The sequence below is a fragment of the Pituophis catenifer genome, unplaced genomic scaffold, assembly GCF_029215685.1.
Source record: "Pituophis catenifer annectens isolate HBS135680 unplaced genomic scaffold, rPitCat1.0.hap2 SCAF_3, whole genome shotgun sequence".
Classification (NCBI taxonomy): domain Eukaryota; kingdom Metazoa; phylum Chordata; class Lepidosauria; order Squamata; family Colubridae; genus Pituophis; species Pituophis catenifer.
In genome coordinates this window covers 7,362,996-7,382,541 of record NW_027256883.1, presented here as the reverse complement: position 1 = coordinate 7,382,541, position 19,546 = coordinate 7,362,996, and the positions used below count along the sequence as shown (strand labels likewise).

Genomic DNA, 19,546 nt, shown 5'->3' with positions numbered 1-19,546 from the left:
TAAGAAAACAAGTCAATATGACCGTGAAATCATCAAGGCATCAATTTTTACCTACAGAGGACTTAACCTTACACATCAGAACATATTTGGTTAGGGTTTGTTTGTTTGTTTTTTGTTTCTAAGTAAATCTGTTAAATTTCCCCATTCTTAACTAATCTGGAGATGATAACATTGTTCTTCCTATTGTGTAATTCTCCAAATGTCGACTCATTTCAAAGATTTCATCCTGCAAAGCTTAATTTGGGGGAAGTTGCACATAAAATGCTTTATTTGATGGGAAGTAGAGGGCAACTAATGATTGTTCTGGAAAATTGCTTATGAAAATAAAGATGGATATTTCTGTACTTAAATAGCCATAGATTTATAGCCACAGAAAAACACAGAGATGGTTTGAATAGATTTATGCCTGAATAGCGATAAAACTCATACAAATCTTCCACAGCTTCTTGCTCAAGATTCATTTAGCTCAAGGTTTATTTACTTTTAAAGATTCGTTTGTTTATTTGGTTTGCATTCATTTCCCCATCATTTGCATTTATTTAAATAGCAGCACACATTTGTCAGAGACAGAGCAGGGAACTGTTTCTCTGTGCATATGCACTTATGTTTCTTTGCTTGCTTTTTCTTAGTATATTTGGTTTGTTTGTTTTTTTTTTTAATCTGGGATTTGAGTTTCTATAACTAGTTTATCTGTTATGTAAGAGCCTTGATAGTACAGGGGTTTAGTGCACCCTGTTATTAACACAGCTGCCTGCAATTTCTGCTGGTTCGAATCTCTCCAAGGCTCAAGGTTGACTCAGCCTTCCATCCTTTCTAAGGTAGGTGAAATGAGGACCCAGTTTGTGGGGGCAATAAGCTGACTTTGTATAAAATATACAAAAGAATGAAGGCTATTGCTTAACGCATTGTAAGCCGCCCTGAGTCTCCAGAGAAGGGCGGCATATAAATAAAATAAAATAAAATAAATAAATAAATCTGTGCATATTTCTTTGATGGCTCAGTTCCCATACAAATATACAAAATATGGCAATCAACAATAATACTAATCACAGGCTACAAGACATCCTTTTAACTGAAAAGACAATATCTTCCTTTATTGGTGAGTGAAAACATGTATGGACTTTTTGTGTAAAAAGTTAAAAAAATGAAGTTCTTTGTAGTTTATAGTTGATTTATAGTTTATAGTTTTGTTGATTAGATAGGATAAATTGTAGAAAGAAGAAAGTTGTGGAATAACTTTAGAGAGAGAGAGATCAATCTATAATTGTATTTATAACTGCAGCAAAGTATAGTAGTCACGTCTTTATATTGTTCTTTCCTTTCTATCTTTTTGCTATTCTTTTTCTTTTAACAATTAGTTTTTTTTCCTTTTTCTCTTTTCTTTTTTAAACTCTATTTTAATTTGTATTAGTCTTAATCTTGTGTTTAAAAATTTTAATAAATGTATTTCATATACTTTCAACTGCAATATTCTTATTGTTCAACCCAAATACTAAGATCCTCTCAGTGCAAAGCTGGTAGATGTTTTTCAGCAAATTTTTCACATTTCACACACACACAGAGAGATATATATGCAAAAGATTAAAATCTCGGGTGTTTTCCCGCATCATGGGACGGGGGAAAACACCTGAGATTTTAATTTTTTGCATATGCACACCCGCGAAAACTTAAGAAGATATATATATTTCTTTTTTCCTTTTTCCTAGGCTTTTATGTGCATATTCTTTCTAGCCAGGATTTACCTACGTAAGCTAAGATGTTCTTCAGCCCTAGTTCTGTGAAATCTCATTCACAAGTTTCTGGGCTTTTTGTATCTTGCTGAAAAGCAACAACTCTGTGCTCCCAAATTGCAGCACAGAGTTGTTGCTTTTCAGCAAGATACAATAAGCCCAGAAACTTGTGAATGAGATTTCACAGAACTAGGGCTGAAGAACATCTTAGCTTACGTAGGTAAAACTTCATGTGTGTGGGTAGGTGTGAATTTGTGCATTGAAGTCAAACTTGAGTCCTGGCAACTACCTGGGAATGTCCCTGCAGTTTTCTTGCCAACACTTTTGAAAATAGTGTTTGTGTGTGTATTTGTGTCTGCATTTATATGTGTATCTGTGTGTATGAATATCATCCATATGATATTATGCCTCTTGCTTATTTATGTATCCACTGCTTATTAAATTAGATTCAAAACTTTCAGGCTTGTCCTCAACCTTAATCTAAGCATCTGTGAGAAACTACAAAATCTATGCCATGAAAAAATTCATCCAAGCATAGCCTGCTGCTCATTGATATCTATGTACCAAAAACAGTAGAAGTAACAGTTTGTAGAACAGTATCCTGTAAATTAAGCAGTATTTAGTAAATAGCAAACTCATTTTTAATTATTGACTAAGCTGATTTGACTTTAGTGTTAGGCACAGAAATCCTACTGCATTTTCCTACTACTACTACTACTACTACTACTACTACTACTACTACTATTATTATTATTATTATTATTATTATTATTATTATTATTATTATTTTAATTTCATGATCAAGACTCTGTTTTGGCAGGTTTTTTTCAAAAGAAAAAAGAGAATTTTGGAGAAGTTCTCCTGAATGGGATTGTAATATTCTGGGATTTAACTAGGGGAAATAATGTATCCATTTTCTCTGCCCAGAATGTTACTGAAGAATCTCTGAAAATATTGAAATCATCTCGTTTCCATCAGTGCACATGATATTTATTTATTTATATTTATCTATTTATTTAGCAATATTTATAGCCCACCCCAGTTCTAGCAGTCTGAGTGGGTTATGAGATTGTAAACCCTAAGCACAAAACAGAGTTCATTAAAATTGTCAATAAACTGTCAAAAAATTGATAGATACACACAGTAAATTAATTTAAGGATAAAAATGTTGGCTGGAAAATATGATCATACTTACTTACTTACTTACTTCCGGAAGGAGAGTTTTTTTATGCAATCGAAGCCACCAACAAGAACGCCTGTAGCTTGGTCCACACACCATGTGCTGGGGCAATTTGCATACAGACTTTTTAAAGGCTACACCAGATCTGGCAAAAAATGTTATAAACTAAAACCCCAAAATGAAGAAGCAAGAGAAAATGCAAACAAGGGCATTTTTATAGTACAAGATTTAAATTCACCATAACAGAAAAAAAGATACTCAGCAAACTGGCTTACTTCTTCCTCTATTATTCTTCCACTTAGATCCTCAATTCAACTACCAGAAGACATTTTACTGAAATTACTGTTTATAGATATCCTGCTTACGTACTGCTGTTTTCATGTCTTTCTGTTAAGTGCCTCTGTAAGATTTTTTTTTTCACCTAACAAGGCAAAACATTTTCACCAAAAAGCTTTAATGAACACTTCAGGATGAAAGTGAAAGCAAAATAAGCAATTGAAGCTTTGCTCATTTGTTTGAGAAGACACCACTTAGTTTCTGTTGTTTATTTTTAAAAGTGTAATTAGTACATTGTAGGAAATGAAACATCTGGAAAGAGAATCTAATAAAAGTGAATGTAAGCAGGTGCACAATTTTAATCCATGAGACCATATTTATCTTGTATTTTTTTCCTTTTCTTTCATCCCTCCCTTCTTCTTTCCTTCCCTCCTTTTGTCTTCCCTCCCTTCCATTTATTAATCGATACTCCTTACTATTTACCACTCTTAGATTTAGATTTTAGATTTAGATTTTATTTGATTTATATACCGCCTTACTCCCGAAGAAGTCAGGGCGGTGAACAGCCACAGATAAAACACATAGATACAAAATTTAAAAGCAAAGTAAACAATTATTAAACAATTTTGGCCCAAGACAGATTTAAAATACCCCAATAATTTAAATCTTCAAATCTTAGATTTGAAGTCACAATCTTCCATGTTCCATGAATGCACCAGATGGGATCATAGATACTAACCTCCATTAGCCAACATTGCTTTGATGAATCAAGGTTTTCACATCATACATTTTGTTGCAATATTTTCAGGATCAGACTCAATAATGATAATAAGAGTTAGAGGTTTAAATATATTTCTCTTTAATTATAACAGGCATTCTATATTCACTGAATATTCACAGATAGAAGCGAGGAAAATGGTGAAGGTGGCTCCTTATATATACAAAGGGTGGAGCCAAGAATGGGAGTGGTGAATTGTGAATACATTAGGAACCAAAGAATAAGTTAACCCCCGATGTCCCATATATACATTATTTACACATTAGGGAATAAGGCATTTACATCTGACAAATCCCCCTCTAAATGCCGGTTCGCTATACAACACCAATTACATTCAGATTCAGGACAATATAAGACATATAATTTAGAAGTTAAATATTTGTGCTGTTTAGAAGGTAAAGGCTTCGTCAATATGTCAGCTAATTGTTCAGAGGTATCACAATGCACTGCTTTGATAAATCCATCTTGAGACAATTGTCTCACATGCTTAAATTTTATATCTATATGCCTGGACCTTTGTCCAATGGCATCGGATCTAGATATTTCAATGGCTGCTTTATTATCTTCATGCATAACAAAAGGCAAAGCAGGTTTTTTCCAGACATCTGAAATCAAATCATTAAACCATACAAGGTTATTTGCAGCTTTGGACAAAAAAACATATTCCGCTTCTGTGGTTGAAGTGGCTACCAGTTCTTGTTTACCAGTGTACCAGTAAACTGGACAGTCATTTAATAGGAAAATATAACCAGAAGTGCTCTTTCTGCATGATATATCTCCAGCCCAATCCGCATCTGCGTAACATGTAAGCTTTGGTTCTTTATCATTACTAGGTTCTAATACTAAGCAAAAGTCTAATGTACTTTTCAGATATCTTAGAATTCTTTTGACAGCTTCCCAATGATACATTGTTGGTTTGCTAACATGTCTTGATAATAAATTGAGTGGTAATGCAATATCTGGCCTAGTCCAATTAGATATATAAAGAAGTGAACCTATGACTGATCTATAAAATGTATTATCCTTGAATTCAGGGGAAGATTCATCAGTGTTTCTAAGGAAATCAGTTTGCATAGGAGTGTCACAGGGTTTGGCATTGTTTAAATTGCATTTGTTTAGAAGTTCAATAATCTTATCTTTCTGAGTAAGTTTGAATCCCCTTCTAGTTTTGTTAATTTGTACACCAAGGTATTTGTTTACTTTACCTAGAGATTTCAACGAGAAATGTTCGTTTAGCTTATTTACAAAGGTTTCTCTTCTCTCCTTGTGTTTTCCTATATATAAAATATCATCTACATAAATTAATACAAATTCAATGTAATCATCACTCTTTTTTACAAAGAAACAGTTATCAGCAGTGGTAGCGTTGAAATCCATGGTCTTAAGTACTTTTACCAAGCAATCGTACCATCTTTTGCCAGATTGCTTTAATCCGTATAAACTCTTGTTCAATAGCCAAATTTCATTCTTATTAGTGTATTGACTGTGAGGTGCTCTTACATATATTTCCTTATCTAGTTTTGCGTGTAAATACGCTGTCTGTATGTCATATTGAAATACATCAAGATTGAGTGCAGATGCCACTACTAGAGCTGTTTTAACACTCTCTGTTCTCACTGTGGGGGAGTATGTGTCAGTATAGTCCTCCGGATATTTTTGTGCATAACCTTGTGCAACCAATCTAGCTTTGTATAGAGTATTGCCTCCTTCTAGGTTCTTAATTTTATAAATCCACCTGGTACCTATAATTGTTTTATCTTTAGGTGCAGTCGCAGGTGTGAATACATTTAATCCTTGCAAACTTTCCATCTCTTTTTTCATAGCTAGTTCCCATTTTTCCTTTTCTTCACGAGGGAGTTTTAATACTTCCTCATATGTATTAGGTGTTATTTGTTCACCATCCATATGCATTATGTAATCTCTGTATTTATTTGGTATTTGATTTCTATTGTTTCTAATAGCTCTTTCAGGTTTGCTATGGTTGTCATGCAAATATCTTGCTTCCTTTTTTGTTAATGTGTCTGTCTTTATTTTGTGCTGACTATTTGTCCAAGTTTTGGTTTTGTTTTTATTTTTGTTGATATTTTGATTTTCTATTGTCCCTTCCTCACAAGATTTTGTATCTTTGCATTTATTTGGAAATATTTCGTTAAGATGTAATTTAGACCAATTGGCCTGTTCATGGAACACAGCTGTTCTGGAGACTATAAATTTGTTATTATTATCAATGAATCTGTACCCTTTGGTGCCAGTTTCATATCCCATAAATCTTAATCTTCTGGATACGTTTTCTCCCTTTCTTCTCAACTGCTTAGGTATGTGTACGTCTGCAGTGACTCCAAATATGTGCATGTGTGCTAATTTAGGTTTCCTATTATACATCACCTCATATGGTGTTTTATTCACAATACTGGACCAGGTTCTATTTTGAGTGTAATTTGAATAATGTAAGGCTTCTGACCAAAATTGTTTGCCTAAACCAGCATCCTCTAATGTGCACCTAATCATGGTTTGTAGTGTGGAATTCTTTCTCTCTGCAATCCCGTTTTGGAACGCAGAAAATGGACTAGACGTGAAATGTAGCATTCCTCTATCCTTTAACCATTGGGAGAATTCTTTAGACATGAATTCACATCCCCTATCTGTCATAATTTGTTTTATTTTGATATTATGTTGTGTTTCTACGCGTTTGTAGAATTCCTTAAATTTCTGAAAGGTTTCATCCTTGTGTTTTAATGTGTAAACAAAACCATAGCGACTGTAATCGTCTACTATTGTTAGGAAGTAACGTTTTCTATAAGTGATTGATGGAGTTAATGGACCAACTAAGTCCATATGTACTAAGTCAAAAATTTTGTTAGTTGATCTGTTGGATTTTTTTGGCCTGGGACTAGTTTTTAGTTTAGTGGATTTACATACTGAGCATTCCAAATAATTTTCACAATTTTTTATTTTGACACCTTCTGCGTGTTCAGTCATTTTTTGTACTACAGGAAAACTTGCATGTCCTAACTTCCTATGTAAGATGTGAGCACACTCATCATGAATTGGTTTACCTATTCTTGGTTTCTTCTCATTGTGTGTATTTGCGTGATCATGAGATATTTTACATTCATCATTGTCACTGTTACTAATATTTTCATCATCTGCCTCAATACAATCTTCCATATTTGAATCAATGTTATGTAACCATCTTTCTTTTGTTATCAGATAGGGTAGGCCTCCTTTAATCATCACAGTGCCTACATTTGTTTTATCCTTCTCTAAAGTTGCTTTTCCCTTTGAGAAAACTATATTGATGTCAGAGTCTCTGCTTAGTTTTATGGCACTTAGTATGTTATGAGGTATTTCTGGAATTAACAATACCCCCTCTATTTTCCCTAGACCAGGCAAGGTCACATTTCCTCTGCCTAATACTTGAACCTTTTCTTGATTAGCTACCTTTATTACAAACTTATCTTCTGTAAATGAAGATAATATATTTTTGTTATTAGTGGTGTGATTGGTTGCCCCAGAATCAATAAGCCAATTATTGTTCTCATTTTGTTGTGTTTTAGTGCTGTCTTGTTTATTTAGTCCATTCAGTGAACCAGATTTTCTCTCTTTTGAATTTTCTCTACCCCCTCTACTTTCTCTGTAATTTGGTGGGCTTCTATATTTATGTCTATCTGTGGAAGACTGTCTATAATTGTATTTGCTCCTATATTCTGACCTATGTCTTTCCTTTGAGATTTTGGGACAGTCTCTTCTATTGTGTTCCCTGGACCCACAATTATGGCATTTAAAAGCTTCATTATATTTTTCTTGGAAAGCTACCTTCCTAAAAGATTTGTGTTCTATGTGATTGCTGGAACGATTTTTTCTTGAATTGTCTTCTGCTATCAATTTGTTAGATAGACTTTCTATGGATAAATATCCTAGATTGATGGTGTCTAAGTGTGACATAAAACTATCCCATGATGAATCAAGTGAATTGATAATAACACTTTTCATTGTTTGATCTGAAATCACTTCCCCCCTCAAATGCAGCTCAGCTCTTATTTTGTTTAGAGATATCAAATGCTCACTTATGGAAACCCCTGGTTTTACTCTGGAAGAAAAGAAATCCTTAGACATTCTTGTAGTGGTAGCTACACTATCGCTGTGAAACAGATTAAACATGCATTGAATTATTTCTGAAACAGTTAGGTTTGGTTTGATGCTATGATACATTGCAGGAGACACGCTAGATATTATTAAGAAAAATGCTCTATGATGTAAACAATCTATTTTTAAAGTCCAAGGTCTTCTTGGAGGACTAGTGATAAAGAATAGTAAATTTTCTTTCATAAAGACAACCTGGAGCTGTTGATACCATTCTTGCAAATTAATGCCATCAACTCTAAGTTTTGGGAAGTCACTGGGTAAGTTTCCCACATTATTTTGTCCATTACTTACAACCTGAGGTAGTCCGTGGTCTCGCAAGTGCAGGAAATTGCAAAACGGCATGGGGATGCTCGCAACGAGTCTGCGCGGTTCTCTGGCCAGTTCAAGTCTTTCCGGACCGTCTACGTAGTTTCGCACATGCGCGTTGCTCATTTCTTCTTTGGCGTCGTCGTGGAAGGTTCTCTCCATTGCAGCTCGCTCGCTCCGCTCCTCTTCAGACGAGTCGGTCTCTGGCTCGGTTTTAGGAGTTCTGATGGCGGCGACTGCTCTTCTCTTTCTTTTGGGTGCGTTGGTACTTGATCCGGTCTGCGGTGTAGGGCGGAATCGACATGGCTCTCTGGGCTCGGGCATCGTCGCTCTCGAAGTCAGGATGGGAGCGTGCAGGTCTTGAGGTATCGGCTTGTTCGCTTGCTTCTTCGTTGGCGCTTTGGAAATTTTTAATTTTGGCCCAAATGCAGCAAAAAGCGTCTTCATTGCTGACTTTACTTGGGATTTCGTTAAGTCGTCTTCACTTTCTGATTCTGGTTCTTCTGAAGAGTTTGAATCTTCCTTTTCACTTTCGTTGTCTGATAACGTTTTTCGCGCCAGAAATTTTGAACTGAGCATTTTGATTGGCTCTGCTTCGCTCACTTTGGAGGCTTGTTGAAACCAAGATGGCTGCCATTCAAAATTTCGCGCGGGATCACATCTTTTCTTTTTCATAACGACTTTCTCTGTAGTCATATCACTCATAGTTTTTTGGTCTTTGGGTTTCTCTTTAGCGATGTTTTTCTCTCTCGCTGCTCCGCTGTTCTTCAGCATTTCTTGGAGATTCGCGATGAGGCTTTCATCATTCTTCTGGCTTTTTAATAGCTTCAATATCTCTGACCTGAGTTCGTTATTTTCTATTTCGATTTCCTCCTGGTCATTATTTTCATTTATTAGTTCTTCTTCTTCAGTGGTGTATTCTTCGGATTCTCTCGAAATCGCGTTTGTGGATTCGTTGATTATTTCTTGTTCAGTTTCTATTTCTTTGCTGTAGGCCCTGGTGTTGGGCCTATCTTTCTTAGACATTTTTAAGTATTTATTGAGTCAATTAACCATCCTCTGCTACCAGCTTGTTGCAATATTTTCAGGATCAGACTCAATAATGATAATAAGAGTTAGAGGTTTAAATATATTTCTCTTTAATTATAACAGGCATTCTATATTCACTGAATATTCACAGATAGAAGCGAGGAAAATGGTGAAGGTGGCTCCTTATATATACAAAGGGTGGAGCCAAGAATGGGAGTGGTGAATTGTGAATACATTAGGAACCAAAGAATAAGTTAACCCCCGATGTCCCATATATACATTATTTACACATTAGGGAATAAGGCATTTACATCTGACACATTTTATTCAGACAAGCCAGGCCAAATTATCGCCCTTAATTCAAACCATAAAACCTAATGATGAGGACAGGACTGATCGGTTTTGGCAATTTTGGCCAGTTTGCGACAAGTATAACCAAAACCCAATTTGACTTCAAGTGTGCTCATTATCCAATTATTAATACAGAGATTATCTTGCAAGATAATGTTGCTCACATCTCAGCAATTAGACTTATATGCAATATTCTGACATATTCTGACATGCAATCAATATGCATTTTTAGGAATTACGATAAAGCCTAATGCCAACTGTTTTGTCTTTTGTTCCAACAGGAGTACTTGCAGGCATAGAAGGAAGAGAAAAGACTGGAGCAGAATGGATATGGCATCTCCCTCTCCTTTCACTTTCTTACCACAAATCAATGCAACATCCACTGGCAAAAACAGAACCTGTTACGATTCCGGCATAAATGAAGAAGTGCTTATTTTTGCAATCTTCACGATGCTTTTTTGTGTGTTGGGAATGTTGGGCAACGGCCTCGTGATCTGGCTGTTGGGCTCCTCCGTGAAGAGGAACACTTTTGCCATTTATATTATCAACCTCTCTGTTGCGGACTTTGGATTTCTCACCTTTGAGCTGATTATCGAAATCCACTGGCTCTTTACACATTTGTATTGTGACTTTCCCTATGAACTCTTCCAAACGGGCTTGCTGTTAATGTACAGTACGGGGCAATTTCTCCTGACGGTCATCAGCATCGACAGGTGTGTTTCGGTCCTTTTCCCAATTTGGTATCGATGCCACCGGCCACTGCACATGTTCACTACTGTGTGTGCTGTCATCTGGGCCATTTCCTTCATCCTCTCTTCCATTCATTTTACAATTATAGCAGTTGATGGATTTGGAAACAGTTATACTTTGATGTATCAGTTCATCGTTAATGCTGTGCTTTGTCTCCCACTTATGACCATCTCCAGTGTCACCTTGTTTATCAAAATCTGCTTTATATCCAAAAGCCAAAGACGGAGGCAGCTTTTGACGGCTATTTTGCTCACGCTTTTCTTCTTCTTAGTCTTGGCTTTTCCGCTAAATGCCTTTTATTTTATCCTATATGTTTTCAAATATATACATCCCAACCTTGTACATTATGGCTACTTATGTACCTGCATCAACAGCGGCATTAACCCCGTCATCTATTACCTGGTGGGGAGACAGAGGGGTAAATCCAGGAAAGGCATCAAAGACTTGTTCCAGAAGGTTTTCAAGGAGGAGGAACTCTCTACTGATGAACTGGAGACATCGGAAGGTTCCAAGATCTGAATGCTTTACTTTCACTCTTCTCAATCAAAAGATGCCTTTGTTTCTTTCCAAGCAAGCCCAAAAACTGGTCTTTATGCTGATTAATTTCTGCATGTATCCAGAATCCGTGCAGATAATTATCTTTGTGGAAAACAAAATATTTCTCAAGTTGGACTATGTAACATATGTAACAGTAGCAGAGTTGGAAGGGACCTTGGAAGTCATCTACTCCAGCTGACGCAGGAGATCTGGGATTCGAACCACCGAACCGCTGACCTTTCTGATCGACAAGCTCAGTGTTTTAGCCTCTGAGCCACCTAATCTATTTACCAAGTATTATCTGAAGACTAATTAACTTGCTCTAATTCAGCCTTGCCCAACTTGAGTGGCCTCCAATTCTGTGTGTTTGAACTTCAGTGTCTAGATGGTAGGATCATTGCTGAGAATTTTCAAAGTTGACATTCACACCTTTGGAAGGTGTCCATTGGAAGGTTCCAAAATCTGAACTCTTTCATTTCACCATTCATTTCTTTCCAAGCAAGCCCATGATTTCCTCTTTTTTTTATTTAAAAGAAACTGCTCTGTATTCTGGATCATTTGTGCAAGAATTCCCAATTTGTGCAGACAATTATCTTTGTGGAATATCAAAACATTTTTCAAACAACCTCTTTCACTAATATCTACCACCTGAAGATTAATTAGCTTGCTTGAGTTCAGCCTTTCTCAACTTGAGTGGCCTCCAATTCTGTGTGGTTGAACTTCAGCATCTTAGCCAGTAGGACAAGTGTTGAGAATTTTCAAAGTTGACATTCACACCTTTGGAAGGTGTCCATCATAGAAAGGTGAAGCCAAGGAAGCACAAATGCCACTTTTAAAATGTCCCAAGTTGTATCAGGTACATGACCAATGATGAAGGGTAATGGAACTGTAGCTCTACACTACCTGGAGAATCCTAAATCTGTATCTCCATGAGACCAGGATTCATCAACTCAATTGTATCAAGGGTGGACAACTGTTACAACAAGAACATCACGTGAAAACATTTGTGGCTGATTCCAGAAGAAAAGAATCAGAGAAAGACTGAAACTATTTCAAGTGGCAATATCTACAAACTGATCTATCTTCCTATACATATATACATACATACATACATACATACATAGTATATATACAATATATATATATATATATATATATATGTGTGTGTGTGTGTGTGTGTGTGTGTGTACAGTTAATACTTACATAGTATTTACTTACTTACATAATAATACTTACATAATACTTACACAGTTAAAACTTACATTTAAATATATATATATATATATATATATATATATATATATATATATATATATATATATATATATATATGCATATTCTTTCTAGCCAGGTTTTACCTACGTAAGCTAAGATGTTCTGCAACCCTGGTTCTGTGAAATCTCATTCACAAGTTTCTGGGCTTTTTGTATCTTGCTGACAAACAGCAAAAAAGCCCAGAAACTTGTGAATGAGATTTCACAGAACCAGGGCTGCAGAACATCTTAGCTTACGTAGGTAAAACCTGGCTAGAAAGAATATGCACATAAAAGCCTACGAAAAAGAAAAAGAAATATATATATATATACACATATACACATATACATATATTGTACTTAGAGCAATTGCATTTCAACCATTTGTTATAGCTTTTAAGGTCTGTGCATGCACAAATGAGATTTAAAGGTTTCATATTATTAGAACAGACACAGAAGCAACTGCAACTAAAACAATGCTAAACTTCTTTTATAGAAGGTAAAAAATAACATTATTTACTCAGTGTATTCCTCCTAAAGAGCTAGCAACAAAGCATAGCGTTGCTCTGAACTTTTTCTTTTTGCTTTCTTGCGAAAGTGCAAATGACTATTTTAGACAAAAAAATTTCCATATGGTTCACTCGCTGTGGCTCAATGCAGAGAAAATGAATCTTGCTATGTTAGAATCATGTGGGGCTACCCATAAAGGTAGTTTTAAAGGTTTCAAGTGGTGCAGGAAGGGTGGTAATGGCCACTTGGCATTCTGATTTTATTATATTTATTGTACCATAATGTCAATGGCTGCCTATTCAACTTGGGAGAGAAGTTGTAGGTATCAAATGGTCAGGCACAAAGTTTGTATAGGATTTTATGGGTGATATGCATCTGAAACTTGTGCTTTGATATGGCCTATAGCCGTGATGGTATGTATAGTCATATCAGTGGGCATGCAAACTCAGCCGGCCAGCCACTTTTCGGGCCTTCTGGGGCCCCCAGAAGTAGGGAAACAGCTGTTTCCGGCCTCCAGAGGGCCTCTGGGGGAGTGGGGAAGGCTGTTTTCACCCTCCCCAGGCTCTTACAAAGCCTCTGGAGCCTGGGGAGGGCAAAAAACGGGCCTTCCCAGCCCACTGTGCCATTGCATGCCAAAAATAGGGGTAGTGCAGGTGGGTCACGCACACATGCACAGGGGGGGCGGGGCACATAGAATTATGGATGTGGGCACCCGCGTGCACGATCCCCCTGCACTCCCCCTGCTTTTGGCACGCGATGGCAAAAAGGTTAGCCGTCACTGGCCTATAGGCTAATCAATAAAGCAGTAAAATAAAATCCCTAAATGGTTCTGGGTTATCATATATAAGAAAGCTTCTGCTCTCATATCAACAGAAGGCTATTTTCCTGCCTTGGGAAATAAATGAAACATTCTAAGCTTTGTGGTCTCGTGTTCAAAATTCATTTAAATTACGTAGGCATCACAATTGCAGAAATAAAGAGATGCTTAAGCCCGTTTAAGCTTAGCAAAATTATTTTAGCCTCAAGCAACTTCAATTGCGCCAAGGGGAGTTTTGTTTTTTCTTCCAGTAAAAGCTGATGATATTTTACCTTTTATATGGTTAAAATAAAAGTTTATACCTTCAGATGTGGAAGTTTCTGTTAATGCAGCCCTACATTAAAATAGATTTACCGTAGCTCATGTAGTCATGTTTCCTGTCTGGTTTACACAGGACAAAGGGTATAGGACATCTGACAGATAGTTGAACGTACAGCAACTGAATGCTAGATGATATTCTGACCTAATCTTCCTTATAAAGTACACAACACAATCTTAGTCCTGGCAAACCTCTTTTATTCAAACGGCTGTGAATTATTGTCATTCCCAGTCTGAAAGGCTTCTCAAACAGTCTATCAGGGGAGTGTTTACAAACACTCACCTTATCTCCCTTGGAATGCTGCCAGAGAACTAATTGCAAACGCAGGGCAAGGCCAAACTTAGCACAGAGTCAAACAGAGCTTTTCCAGAGCGGTTACCAATCAGATGAACTAATTGCTTCCTGCAAAAGCTCACGTCCCTTTCGCTTCTCTTTTATGTCTTATGGGGGGGGGAGCAATCATCTCCAAGCCTTACTCCCAAGTCGACCCTGTTTTCTTAATTGTTCCTGTCTTCTGGCAGCTCTGCACACGCGCACACTGGGAACAGGTTGACGCTGTTCTTCTGTCTCGCTGATGTCAGACTCCTGAGACTTCGGAGGCAGCAAAGAACTACCAGATGGCCTTGGTCCCCTCTGTGCCTCCTATTCAGAGCCCTCATCCGAGCCTTCCCCAGACTCCAGGACTGGCCCATGTTCCTCCCCTATCTCCTCACTGTCCAAATCTGCTGCCAGCTCTGCTGGCCGCTGGTGGGCCACAACAGATGAACTGAAGACAAGCCATCCCTGAACAGAAGGTCATCTCTTTGCCTCTTTGTCCTAGCAGGCAAAGGAGCAACAAGTTGCTTCTGCAGACCACAGTGCTAGCAGGTGGCTTGCTCTTCTTTCACTGCACCCAGAATGCAGATCTGAAAGCAGAAGAAGATGTCGAGCGTCAAGAAGCACTCGACATCATGTCCATGCACCGGCAGAACATGGATACCCGACTGGAAGGGGGGGGGGTTGAGCCACATGGGTGATGGTGGTGGAATAGGCTTCCGAGTAGGCGTTTATGTGCACGGGTGCCTTATGGGGTCGCGTGGGGTTAGCTTACTACTCTGAGAACACTCTAGAAAAATGACGGCATCCCAGTACGTCCGAAGGAAATGAGGAAGTACGAGACCTTCCAGCTGAATGTAATCTGGAAGGAACTATATAAGGACTCGCTTGCAAGGGCGTGACAGCTGCGTCTTTGTTTTGCTAGCTTTGCATTCCGGTTTCTGTAAGCGCTGATTGCCACGATTAAATGAAGATACACCAGCTTGGCTTTAAGCGTGTTCTTTGAGCGTGGACACGGTCCTAGGGGAGCCGAGAGGAAGACGCAGCTCTCCCTTTTCACAAGCCGTTTTGGAGCCGCCCCCCCCGTGAAGGAAGGAACGGGATGGCAGAGGGCGTAGCGGCCGACGTGCTGCCGGAGGATACAGCGGAGACCGTGGGCGAAGCGGAGGAGGAGGTTGACGCCGGGATGGATGGGGCGGCCAGCCCGCCGGTGGTGCGGCCGAAACAGCATGAGCCCGGGGTCGACGGCGCCCCTAGTGAACGAAAGGAACGCGAACGCAACGCCCGGGAGACGCCCGGCCCAGAGACAGGTGGGATGCGTCTTCAAACCCCGCCCTATGCCGGTTCCCAGTTCCAGGATTGGAGGGAACGGCGATGGCTGGAAGACGAGGAAGGGGACTGGAGCCACTCCACTGGCCTGGGGCCTTCCACCCTAGAGATCCTACGCGACCGTTTTGGCGAGGCGAGCTTTCGCGACGCGCCCTCCTGGCAGCCATGGGCGCCCAGCATGGAGGGAGCCACCTCCTGGTCGGGAGGCGGTACGGCGGGTGGGAGTTCTGACAGCAAATTCCGCCTTGCCAGCCCGAAGCTGAAGTTGGAGGGGCGTGAACAACGCTGGGTGAGTGGAGAGCGGAGACAGGCTGTACATTCATACGGTGGGGGCGAGGGCAGCCACGCAACTTCCGGTGCCGCTACACAGCCCGGGAGAGAGAGGAGAGTAGATCCCGTGAGAGACGCCCCTCGACAGCTACCCGGCACAGGAGATAGGCCACCACAACAGCGTTACAGAGACCCGCTACCGGCATGGGGCCACGGTCCCTGGGCACCCCCCCTTCAGCAACATCCCTGGGGATTACCGCCTGTGCAGGCTGCATTTGATGGAACTGCAGGAAAGGTGGCACTGTTCCTGAGTCAGGTAATAAGCCATATGGACCTTTATGGCAGATTATATCCTTCGCAGTGGTCCATGGTCGTGGCGGTCACAGCAGTGCTCACGGGGGAGGCAGCTGAATGGGTTGCCGATTTGCATAGTGAACACGCCCGCGAGTTAACAGATCTGGGCCTGTTCCTTGAAGCATTACGCAATAGGTTCGAGGATGAAACTCGGACCCAGGTCATCGAAGGTGAATTGGTCAACCTACGACAGCGTGGTCGCCCTGCCAAGGATTATGTCAAGGAGTTCCGTAATCTGGCAGGAAAACTCCATTCGTGGCCAGAGCGATTACTTATCCACCAATTCCAGGCAGGGCTAGATAGAGAAATAAAACAGGCCTGTGTATACCGGGGTCTAGGCCCACGATTGTCCGAATGGTACAAGGCAGCGGTGAGCCTAGACGTTGGTTTACGAGAATTCAGGCCTCGGAACACACCACCGTTCCAGTCCCGTCGTGGTCCAAGTGGCAGATCCAGTGACCGCGGGGCGTTTAGAGGAACCCCGGCATTCGGGCCGACCGCTACCGAGGCGAACAGACGCCCGTTCCGGTGCTTTCGATGCAACCAAGAGGGTCATAGAGCTGCGGACTGCCCCGTCGCAGCCCCGCGACTGTCAACTTCCCGGCCATCCGTTCCGACTACCACGCCACGTGACCGACCCCTACGAACACCAGAACGCTCTAGGGCAGCCACGCAGACGCCCTCGTTAGAACCGACAACCCGGTCCAGTAATACCATGCCAGGGACGGCTCGTGTCCCCGACGCATCCGAAGAAAGCGACAACGGAGATGAGTTGCAGGATCCTATGGTAAGTGACCCTGTACACCCCTTCCTGATACCAGTGACCCTTAGACATCCTGTCACTAAGAAGGAGTGTGAACAAAAAGCCTTAATTGATACAGGCTGTACTCGATGCCTTATGCGGCAGTCGGTAGCTGAGGGCTTGGGCCTTCGGATCCTGACTCTTCGTACCCCCATTAAATTCGAGCAGATGGATGGGTCCATCCTGGGAGGCACACCTACTGCCAGTGTTACAGAACCCGTATTCCTGCAAATAGGAGCCCATCAGGAAATGATCCGGTTCATTGTAGTAACCCAGATGATCGAACCCATCATTCTTGGGCTCGCGTGGTTGGACAGGTGGGAACCACACATATGGTGGGAGGGGGGTTATCGTAGGCTCAGACTGCCATGTACAAAAGAGAGGGTGGCTCTCCAGCAAGAAACAACAAGACAAGGTACATACCCCCAAGCATATAATGACCTCGCCCGAGTATTTAGCGAGGAAGAATGTGACATCCTGCCCCCCCATCGGGATACGGATTGTGGTATCGAAATACTTCCCGGAGCCCGGTTGCCAAAACCCTGTATGTACTCGATGACACCACAGGAACTGAAGGAATTGCGAACGTATATAGATAAAAACCTGGCCCGGGGATTTATTCGTCCCAGTCGTTCGCATTTAGCGGCACCCGTCCTCTTTCGAGGTAAGAAGGATGGTGGCTTACGTTTATGTGTTGACTACCGGGGATTGAATGCTGTCTGCGTAGAACCGTTGTACCCCCTGCCGCTGATAACTGATTTGTTGGCTACCCTGGCGTCAGGGAAAATCTTCACGAAATTGGACCTCCGCGAAGCCTATTATCGGGTACGGATACGTCAGGGAGACGAGTGGAAAACCACATTTAACACTCCCCTCGGCAGCTACCAGTTCCTGGTGATGCCTTTCGGTCTACAAGGGGCACCAGCGGTGTTTATGCAGCTTATAAACGGTATTTTACATGAACACCTATATCGGGGCGTCTTAGTCTATCTGGACGACATTTTGATCTACTCTGATACAATGGAAGAACACGTCCAGCTGGTTAGACAGGTCCTGACCAAGTTGCTGGACGCACATCTTTTTGTAAAACTCTCAAAATGTGAGTTCCACCGGGAGGAGATCGATTATCTAGGTTTTCGAATTAGTCGTACTGGTATCCAGATGGACCCGAAGAAAGTAGCTGCGGTCTTAGAGTGGAAAGCTCCGCAAACCCGTAAACAACTGCAAAGTTTTTTAGGTTTTGCAAACTTTTATCGACATTTCATTCCGTCCTTTGCAACAACAGCATTACCATTAACGGAGCTATTGCGAACAAAAGGTGTGGTGGCCCCTGGGAAAAAGCCTAGGCCGGGATACAAACTACAATGGTCATCTGAATGCCAACAAGCCTTTGAAAATCTTAAACGGGCTTTTGCCACTGAACCCGTATTAATACACCCTAACACGTCACAACCGTTCGTAATACAAGCGGATGCTAGTGACGTGGCAGTAGGAGCTATTCTAATGCAGAAAGATGCGAACGGTATGTTAAGGCCTTGTGCATACACCTCCCGAAAATTTACAACCGCAGAAAGGAACTGGGCAGTGTGGGAGAAAGAGGCCTATGCCGTAAAATGGGCATTACAGACATGGCGGCACCTACTGGAGGGTAATCCCATACCGTTCGAGGTCTGGACAGATCACAAGAATCTACAGGCCCTCCAAACACCTCGGAAACTGTCCCCAAAACAGGTGAGATGGGCACAATATTTTCAGCGGTTCCGTTTTGCCCTCGTGTATAAGCCAGCTAGAGGAATGTTTTTAGCGGATGCATTGTCACGGATGCCGCAATATCACAGTAAACGAGATGAGGGTTTACAAGCAGTAATCTCACCCCTAAAAGCGTATGTATTGACAGCCCCGCAGACCGAGGATTGGCTCACGCTTTTACGGAAAGCCATTCGGACGGACGCATGGGCACAAAACAATGCAGCATCCCTAACCCACCATGACGGCCTAGCGTGGTGGGGAGATAAACTCTATATTCCAGCAACATTGAGACAACGAGTGTTACTCCAGTGCCATGATAGGAAAACCGCCGGACACTTCGGGTTCCTTAAAACCCTACATCTGACGCGCAGACAATTCTGGTGGCCTAAAATGAGGAAAGACATTGACCAATACGTCCGGGGATGCCACACATGCGCGGTATCCAAGCCACAACCAGGGAAGCCACTGGGCTTATTACAAACCGTAGCCGAACCAAACAGACCATGGGAGGAAATAGCCATGGATTTCATTGTAGACCTTCCCAGTAGCAGAGGTTATACCGTTATTTGGACAGTAGTCGATCTTTTCTCAAAGCAAGCCCACTTTATTCCATGTAAAGGCTTACCCTCTGCCCGACGCCTGGTACGTTTATTCCTACAACATATTTACCGTTTGCATGGAGTGCCTAAGAGGATAATATCAGACAGAGGGGTACAATTCACCGCCCGATTCTGGAGAGGGTTTC

The 19,546-nt window shown here is 40.9% G+C and overlaps 1 protein-coding gene across 1 annotated transcript; it reads left to right on the top strand.

Moving 5' to 3' along the window:
• The first annotated feature begins 10,120 nt into the window (after nucleotides 1-10,120).
• On the top strand, nucleotides 10,121-11,065 carry LOC139315606 (mas-related G-protein coupled receptor member H-like). Its single transcript, XM_070942000.1, has one exon. The coding sequence runs from the start codon at nucleotides 10,121-10,123 to the stop codon at nucleotides 11,063-11,065; it is 945 nt and encodes a 314-aa protein (XP_070798101.1).
• The last annotated feature ends 8,481 nt before the right edge of the window (nucleotides 11,066-19,546 follow it).